This window comes from Chenopodium album, chromosome 21 (genome assembly GCF_948465745.1).
Source record: "Chenopodium album chromosome 21, dcCheAlbu1.1, whole genome shotgun sequence".
NCBI classification, from domain to species: domain Eukaryota; kingdom Viridiplantae; phylum Streptophyta; class Magnoliopsida; order Caryophyllales; family Amaranthaceae; genus Chenopodium; species Chenopodium album.
The window spans coordinates 12,298,774-12,308,432 of NC_137854.1; the positions used below are offsets into that span (position 1 = coordinate 12,298,774).

Consider the following 9,659-nt stretch of genomic DNA (forward strand, 5'->3'; position numbering starts at 1 on the left):
AATAGACAAGTAGTGTAGTTTAATATTAAAAGGTACTTATTGTATCTTGATTCATGACTAGCTAACATTGCTAAAACATAGAAAATCAGAACAATTATGAAAGAGTCCACTATTATTGGGTGTTCCTCGAAGATGTTGATGACTTCTCCTTGATATTTCACTTGTAGAAGCATGCCTAGCACTTGTATAAGAAATGCAAATGCTCCAGCAGTCCATGTCAGTCGGACTGGACTATTGTTATCCTCACTACAAAAACACAAAAAAAAAGAAAATGAAAAAAAAAAAAAAAAAAAACAAAAAACAAATTAGAGTGGGTGTCATATAAAAGCAAAGGATTATGATGGTAATTGAAAATTTAAGAGGTAAAAGTATAATAATAATAATAATAATAATAATAATAATAATAACAATAATAATAATAATAATAATAATAAATTTTTATTTTAGAACATTTGTGTATTAGTAATATAAATGTTATCTTGTTTTTTGTAGTATATTATATTCCGAGTTCAATAATAATCTCAATTCAAACGAATAAAACGTAACATTAAGGGTCTGTTCTCATTGACTGAACTGAACTGAACTCAGCTGAACTGAACTGAACTGAACTGAAATGAATATTTTATAAGAGAAGGAAATTAGGAGCTGAACTGAACTGAACTGAACTGAATTGAGCTGAACTGAACTGAACTGAACTCAGCTGAACTGAACTGAACTGAATTTCAACGTAAGAGAACAGACCCTAATTATGTTATTTTTTTTGTCGATTTCGAGCTCAATTTGGATTCTTAAAGGCTAAAATGACACATAAAAATTTACTTGAGCAAGCAATTTTTACAACAAAAAGAATTATTGCACGTAAATCAATACATTTTCAATATGCAAAACGAGACACGTAAGTTAATTTTTGCCAATTCCGAACATGATTTGTTTCCTTAAGGTCCAAATGGCCCATTAAAACCTTAACAAAACATTTTTTTGGCACGTAATCGAGGTAAAAAATTTATTGGATGACCACTAACGAAACCCTAACTGAAACTAAATTCATATTTTTGTGTTTTTGGTGGTAATAAAATAAACTTAAATATTAGATAAACAGCAAAATGCAAATTAAGTAGTAAAAATCAAATTAACCTTATTTCTATTAAAAAAAACAAAAAAAAAATGAAAACGAATGGACCCTCAATTGTAGAACTGATCTATGGCGGGCTGGCCTGGCCTGGCCGGGGCATAAAATTATGGCCATTTCTTGAATTGGGTCGGGCCGAGCCTAGCTTCGGGCCAAAATTTCCATTTCAAACCAGCACAAAATGGTCGGGCGGGCTTTTCAAACAATTTTCAGGGTGGGCTAAAAAAATGAACTAAAAATTAAATGCATTCTCAAGCCCGCACAAAAAAATTTTAAAAACTGTTTCGGACTGTACCCAATTTGATTTTAGGTCGAAAAATGCTGCCTAAATCCCGCCCAAATTTGGGCTAACTTTAATCAGCTCTACTCAATTGTTAAATTTTCGCTTTTTACTAAGTGGAATAGTGGAATGAAAATGAAAATAAAATAATTGAAAATGAACGGACCCTCAATTTTGAAGTAACATTTTTGTATTTGTAAAAAAAAAAAATAAGGAACATTTTTATAAAGGTGTAAAATGGGTATGGACTATGGGTAGGTTGGTTTATGGGCGGGTATAACCTAAGATCTACCTACGCTCCAACACCATGAGTAACATTTATACCTATCAAATCTTAATCCAATTCGGTATGTAATCTGATTCCAAACTCGAGTTATTGAGACAGGATCCAAACTCCTCTTGACACAAATGACCTAAAATACACTCGATCGACTTAACCCATTTTATCATATGTTGTAATGACCCAAACAACTCGAACGAAACAACCCAAAATCTAACCCAAATCTGATTCGTTGACCGTATTGATGAAACATCTCACCTCTCCGTAAGTCAACGTTATAACCATATTACCGCCTTTATTTGACCCGTCACTCCGAGATACTCCGTAGATGTTTCTTTCGACAAAGAAAGAACTATCCCTGTTTCACTCTGTTCTACCATGAAACAGGGTGATCTTGCCACTCCTAAACCACGATTGCAACAAGTAAGCCACTAAGCCTATTAGCCTAAGTTATCTATGAACTTGTTTCCAAAACTATTAAGAGTGTAATCCATTTCTCTGTTTTCTCACATTTGACATAAGCACATAACCATTCAAAAACTATTGTAATTTGTCGAAAATTTGATAGTAATAAATTAATGTGCATACACAAAATCTGAAAAATGCAACTTTTGCTCCACCTATTGAAGCACCCAAAAATTAAATTCAAGGAAAAGTAGCATTTTCGACTTAGTAAGCAATGAAAATAGAAAACACTATAATTTTCTTAATTACTGTTCAAAGGTTAAAAATAAACTTCAATTATTTGAACTTACAAATCTTGATTTTATACACCAATACATTACACTTAGATGATTTATACTCTGTACTCCGTGATAGAGTATAAAACATATTCCTGGGCCTCAACCATCATCTTGCGCCGTGGCTATCAAGGCAGATTCCATGGCTGCCTCCTTGGCCATGCCGGCCTCCTCTAGAGTCAACATTGATCGGGCCTTATAGAACGGTGGTAGAGGATTACTCTGCCTAATTAGAGTGCCTACACCACGGTAAGCCTTGGTAAGTCCACCAACCATTTGCAAAACCATACGGCTGTCAGAAACCGGAGCTCCAACGTTCTTTAATTGATCCGCAAGGGTCTTAAGACGCTGGCAATATGCAGAGGCATTCGGAAAGTCTTCCATAGCAGTGGATGAGAACTCTTGTTCTAGAGCAACGGCACGGGAATGTTGATTGTCTTGGAATATATCACACAATCTATCCCAAGCTTCCATGGCCGTGGCATCGGGCTCGATTATGGTTTGCAATAGGTCCCTAGAGATTGTAGAATAAATCCACGATATAACCGTGGCATCCAAGGTCGCCCAAAGTTCCTTCTCTTCATCAGTTGAAGGAACCTTACCCTTGCCGTCGGAAGGGGGAATGATATGTTCGAGGACCTTGTGTTTTCTGGCGTGAATCTTGAAAAGTTCTGCCCATGTAGAGTAAGAAACGTTCTCCATTTCAAGAACAATAGGAATACATGTTAGGTTATTATTGACGGTGAAAGCAGGGTGAAAAGAGGATGTAGAGGATTTGTTTTCCGCCATAGATGATAGCCAAAACAGAACAGAGGGAAGGAAGATGAAGAACAGAGCAGTGGGCAGAAGCTGATGCAAAGGGCAAGCGGAAGCGAGAAGAAAACCCTATGCGTCTGATACCATGATACCAAAAGCTTAAACTGATGGTTGAGGCCCAGGAATATGTTTTATACTCTATCACTCCGTAGTTAAGGAGAAATATATTTATGTAAACAGTTTTATTCATTGATAATTAAAGATATTAATGGATGAAATTATAAATTAGCAAACCAAGAAATATAATACTTCGTACAAGTATTTGGTAAAAATCAATAATTTCATTGTAGCCCTGTCTTACAATAATGGATTAGTAAAATTAGACGTTACTCAGTTATAGATTAAACAATCGGTTCAAATCTTTTAATCAATTAAACAAAGTTTCAATCAATTAAAAGTTGAGCAAATCAGCAAAAATAAATACTAGATGAAGCTATTTATCGGAAAACAACTAAACAAAAACCAAATAAACTGCTGAAGTGGATACTAACCTTTGATGATCTCCAATGTTGTTGATGGGATTTGCAATGGCTATTATTTCAGACATTTTACTCTTTTTATTTATTTATTTATTTTTTCTTTTTTGTTATCTACTCACTTTAATTTCTTCACGAAGACGAAGCTTTAATGCACATACATGAAACTTGAAACAGAGGAAGATTAAGTTTCTTAGCCGATTTGTACATTCGTAATGTGGACACATATATAGTTATTATTTGAAAATCCAGTAGTACTAACAATATCTTATATTATTTGAAAAATTGACTAACAATATCTTATATTATTTGAAAAATTGACTTGTTATGAGGGAAGCATATTGTACTCCATTTAGTAGAATATGTTTTTCTTACTTTGTTTGCATTATAGAACGTATATATACAACGTAAAGTCCACCACTGCACAATGGGTGTAGACTGTAGAGTACGAAGCTAATTACACTAAATATAACCCGTAACAGAAGTACTCCAGTTTATTTTAATTTCCAGATATTAGATATATCGTCTTTTCAAAGTATTAAACGAACGAAACGATTTTTTTTTATTTTCTTTAAATTTTTAGCAGCTAAATTAAATGAATTGATAAATCTTTTTACGTTGAGACGTTGACGGCTGCTTGGCTGGTGCATAACACTGTACGTTTTATTCGTTTCATTACGGGTCTCTTTGATTGTTCATTGTGGTCCTGCGCTTGATAATCCTTTAAACCGCAGATTACGTAGTCTATAATTAAATAAGTTAACAACAGCAAAAGGAAGTAAGGCACCCATCAAAATATCCCATTCTTTCTAGGGAGCTCCCATTCATTTTCATGATAAACAAAATTTGTTTATCTAATGACATTTTCGTAAATATATCAACAATTCACTCCAGTCAGCATGATATTTTTGTAAATAAGTTAACAACTTTTATTAATATGCGGGTCCCACAAATGTTAACTTATTTACGAAAATGTCATTAAGATGAACTTGTATTTTCTCCATTCTGAGTCGTCATAAGAATTGTGAAGAGTGTTTACCAAAAAAAATAATCGTGACATATATTTTCTTTGGTGTTTAGAGAGCCACAAAGTGGGGGTGATAAGAATCGATCTCATGATCTCTTGGAATCGGAAGGAAATCTTTAACCACTTGAGCTATCCCACACTTTCACTTTTTTTTGAATGGAATAGGGAGGGGGTGATTTCATTAAATAATAATAATCATTCGGCACTAACAACTTAAAAGATCTTGTTAAATACGGGTCTGGGTTGTACCCGTCACGGGAGAGTGCAAGTCCACCACTTACAAGACCAAGGAGGTTCCACCTCAAAACCATATGGCAATGAGGGGAGTAACCCCTTGGTATTATATATAGTGGTGGTAACTCTTGAGTTTTTTCAATGTGGGATTCCATTACCACTACATTCCCCCTTTAGTGTTTTTAGTGTGGGACAAGAGAATGCTCACATGTGGGTTGTTCGCGGGCTCAACATATCTAAATTCTCAATACAAGAATTAAACACCCCTAAACTAATGGCATCGCTTCTGAATTACTCCTAGATAATTTTAGATGTTTTTGCATTGTTTTTGACGGAGCTCCATTGATGTATAGTCGCAAAAGTGATAAACTTGATTGGTTATCAAGATCTGCAAATTTGCAAGACGAATCTTCTAAATCTGCACCTCTATATCAACAAAGACGAATCTTCCAAATTTGCATCCCTGCACACACAAAAAAAACAAACAATACTAAAGCCTACATGGAGGGACTGACTAAACTTTACATGGAGGAACTGACTATAATCACCATGCTGATAGTGATTTTTACTGACTAAAAACATTAAAATTAAGAAGAATCTGGGGCTCACTTTCTTTATTTTTTTAGTCGCAACTTTTAAGCACAACATTAATTTATTTAGAAAGTTGTACTTCTTCAATTAGTATAAGGTAGTCCTAGAGCACCATGCTCTTAGACTTTGAAATATAATATAACATATTAACATGAAATAACATATGTTTAAAACAAAATACCATGTATAGGTGAGATAAAATTATTCCAAATTTTGCATTAACTACTACTACGAACAAATAGCACAAAATTGTTCAATTGAACTTGAATATTCAATTTAACAGCATCAAAATGGTTTCATAGTCAATACGGAGTAATTCATAGAAAAAGGATCATACCATGCACAACAATAAAGTTTGAAACAAGATACGTAAATATATTTGATTTTGAATTCAATTATTATTATATTTTACAAAAATCATTCAATTAAAACTTTGATTTTTATATTTATAATTTTTATAAACATGTGTTATTTTTTGAAGGAAAAATTGATTTTAATAATCCCAAATTTGGCTAATTCGCTATTAATAATTCCACCTTTTGATTATTATTTAATAATTTCACCTTTATAGGGGATCTTCTTCTATTGGTCCTTAACCTGTAGGCAACCGGTTTTGATAAGTTAATACGCCACGTGTCATTTTGTAATTGGTTAGAAAATAAAAAAATTAAAAACTAAAAAAAAACGAAAAAAACCCACCGGCCACCCCAACCCACCATGAAACTCTCACCCTCACCCTAGCCCCACCAAAAACCGGTCGGCCGCCACCCTACACCCCTGAAAACGGCCGGCCGGAACCCCCAATACAAGAACCCACCCAGCGCCGATCAAAAGGCACCCCCAAAATCACCCCTAACCCAAATTCCAACCCCGAAAACACCATAACCATCACCTTGAAAAACACCGAAAATCGCCGAAAACCTCCTCTCACTGACAAAAAGCCTCTCTGATTTAATTGCCGAAACTTCTACCCAAGCCATCTCTTCCTCTCGAAGGGTTTTCATTTTTTAAATTTTTTTTCCTTAATTCATTGAAATAACGGGCTGGTTTTTGCTTTCGTGGGGGTGTGTATAGGGGTTTCGGCGCTCCGACGGTGGGGATGGGGGTTCCGGCACTCCGACGGTGGGTATGGGGGGTTCCGGCGGTGGGGATGGGAGGAGGGGCTGCCGGAGATTGGGGGTTAGGGTGGTCGTTGTGGGTTGGCTAGCTTTTATTTATAAAAAAATTTGATCAGAATTTTTTAATATTTTTTTTCTATTTGACCAATTATTTAGTGACATTATCATTCAAATTTTTTTTAAAAAAGAGTTAACATAATGTACAGGTTACCGGTCACAAGGTACCAATAGAAGAAGATCTCATATAAAGGTGGGATTATTAAATAATAAGGAAAAATTGCCAAAAATAACACTACCTTTGGGCGATCTTCCAATAATAGCATGATCTTTTGATTATTCCAAAGTAACACCATCTATCACATGCATTTGCCAAAGATAAAACAAAAAATCGGTAACCTGTTTTACAGGTAACCCTGGAGCATGTGTCCCAATTTGACTAGTCAGTTTATATTTTTATATTTTTGATTCCCAATCTGACTGGTCAGTTTATATTTTTATGTTTTTGATTTAAAAAAAAAACCTAAACATTTAAAAAAAAACTTAAAAAAAATTATAAAAAAAACCCCTCTTCCACATTCCCATCCTCCCTGCCCACCTCTTTCACTGGCATCCACCAGACCACCACCCCCCACCAAGACCACCCACCTGAAACCACCTTCTCCCCGGCCCTCTTCCCAGTTTCCGGCACCCCCCTCCCTTTCCCGATCCACATTTTGGCACCCCTCCCCTTCCCGACCCATTTTTGGCACCCCCTTCATTCCCCTTTTCTGAATTCTGCCCCTAAAGATCTTTCTAATAAGATTCCTAAAGATCTGTCGAATTGAAGGAATTCCAAGCGACCAAATTCCAGAAAAAGCAAAAAAAATGCGCTTAATTGTCGAATTGAAGCTTCAATTTGATAACTTGACTGATGCGCCTACTTCAATGGAGAACATAACGCTCATAACTTCATAAGTTGCTTCAATGGAGAATTTAGAGTACGACTTCAATCGGGTTGGGAAGGGAAGGGGAGGGTTGTGCGCAGTGCGTCTACTTTGATTCTTGAGCGAAAATGGAGGAAATGGGGAAGGGAAGGGAAGGGGAGGGTCGTGCATCGGAAATTGAGAGACGGTGGTGTTTTTCAATGAAGTGAGGGGCCGCAGATGGGGGCTAGGTTGGGAGGCTGGTGTTTTCCGGTGAATTATGGGGCTGGCAGTGGAGGGGGGCTGGGTTCGAAGGGTGATTTTCTTTCTTTTTTTTTTAAGGTTTTTTTAATTTTTTTTATGTTTTTCTTTTATTTTTTAAATCAAAATTAAAAATAAAAAGAATTAACCAATAAGATTGTGACACATGTCATAGGTTACTTGTAAACCAGGTTACCAACCGGTTTTGTACCATTTTTGGCAAATGCATATGAAAGGTGGTGTTATTCTGGAATAATCAAAAGGTGATGCTGTTATTGGAAGACCGTTCAAAGGTGGTGTTATTTTTGACAAATTTTCCAAAGTATTAAACGAACGAAACGATATTTTTTTATTTTCTTTAAATTTTTTAGCAGCTAAATTAAATGAGTTGATAAATCTTTTTACGTTGAGACGTTGACGGCTGCTTGGCTCGTGCATAACACTGTACATTTTATTCGTTTTATTACGGGTCTCTTTGATTGTTCATTGTGGTCCTGCGCTTGATTATCCTTTTAAACGCAGATTACATAGTCTATAATTAAATAAACAAGAAAAACAGCAAAAGGAGGGAACCCATCCGGCCTTCCAATTCTGAGTCGTCGTAAGAATCGTGAAGATTGTTCACCAAAAAAAATAATCATGAGATATACTTTCTTAATTTTTTCAATCACACCTCTTTTTAAGCACAACATTATTTTATTCGAGCTGGTCCCCATTGATATTGGATATCAACATATCCATGTTAATATCATGGCACAATTGTAAATACTTGTACTTGGAACTTTTGCTGACATGTGTATGACTAGACTCCGTTCCTACAATTTTTATTTCCAATATTGGTTACCGTTCTGAAATTGACGTTAGTTTTGACGCCGTCTCCTCTATTCATGTATTTTGGGTTTAATTGGAATGCAGGAGAGAGAAAAACAATCTAGGTAAGGATAGAGAAAATTTCAACGATGTTGTCGTTGGTCGGCGTGGATAATTCGACCGGAATACGATCTGCTAAACCATAAATTCAACTCCTGCGACTTGATTTCTGAACTGGAACTCGGAGGAGAGAGAATTTGCACAGTTTTTGATTTCTAAGACCTAACTCAATTATGTTATTCCTAAATTTCCAGGTATGGTATTGTTTTTATTGTTTAATTTGGTTAATATTGTGTAGAATTGAGAAATGATAGTTGTTTAGTTTCCTCTATCTGGTTATATATTGGTGTAACACCACCAAATCTCCCTCTACGGAAATACCAATATAATACGTATAATTATACCGTAGAGATAGACTTGGGCGTATTACCACCGCGTGATTACGTAAGGCTACTCAAACTTACTAAAATAAATCAATACTTTGCAGCGGAAACTCAACTTTCTTTTAATAATACTTATAAAAATAGTAACATTATTATGAGTACTCAAAATAAACACAAGACCAACATTCCTAAACTAGGTGAAGCAAATCCCGGGACTCCCATATGCTCATTCATGATTCCACCTGAAAATAGTAACACTACTTACCATTACGGTAAACAGGGCGAGCAAAAACAAATAGGAAATACGGATTAGCAAAATATGCTAAGTACGATAAGTGTAAGATAATGTAAACTCAATTTATTCGCAAGCATGTTTTAAAACCAATTTCCAATAAATAATCCAATAATTCCAAAACTCATGATTCAAAACCAATTCCAATGATTCAACATTCAAAATAATTGATAAACCAATTCCTTTAAAATCCAATTCCTTTTTGAACCAATTTCTTTTAATCCAATTCCTTTTTGAACCAATTTCTTTAAATTCAATTC

The 9,659-nt window shown here is 35.1% G+C and overlaps 1 protein-coding gene across 1 annotated transcript; it reads right to left on the minus strand.

Annotated features, from left to right (window-relative positions):
• Positions 1 to 2,531: 2,531 nt before the first annotated feature.
• Positions 2,532 to 3,218, minus strand: LOC145600419 (uncharacterized). Its single transcript, XM_081656318.1, has one exon. It carries the CDS (start codon positions 3,216 to 3,218, stop codon positions 2,532 to 2,534), a length of 687 nt encoding a protein of 228 aa, XP_081512444.1.
• Between the last annotated feature and the right edge of the window lie 6,441 nt (positions 3,219 to 9,659).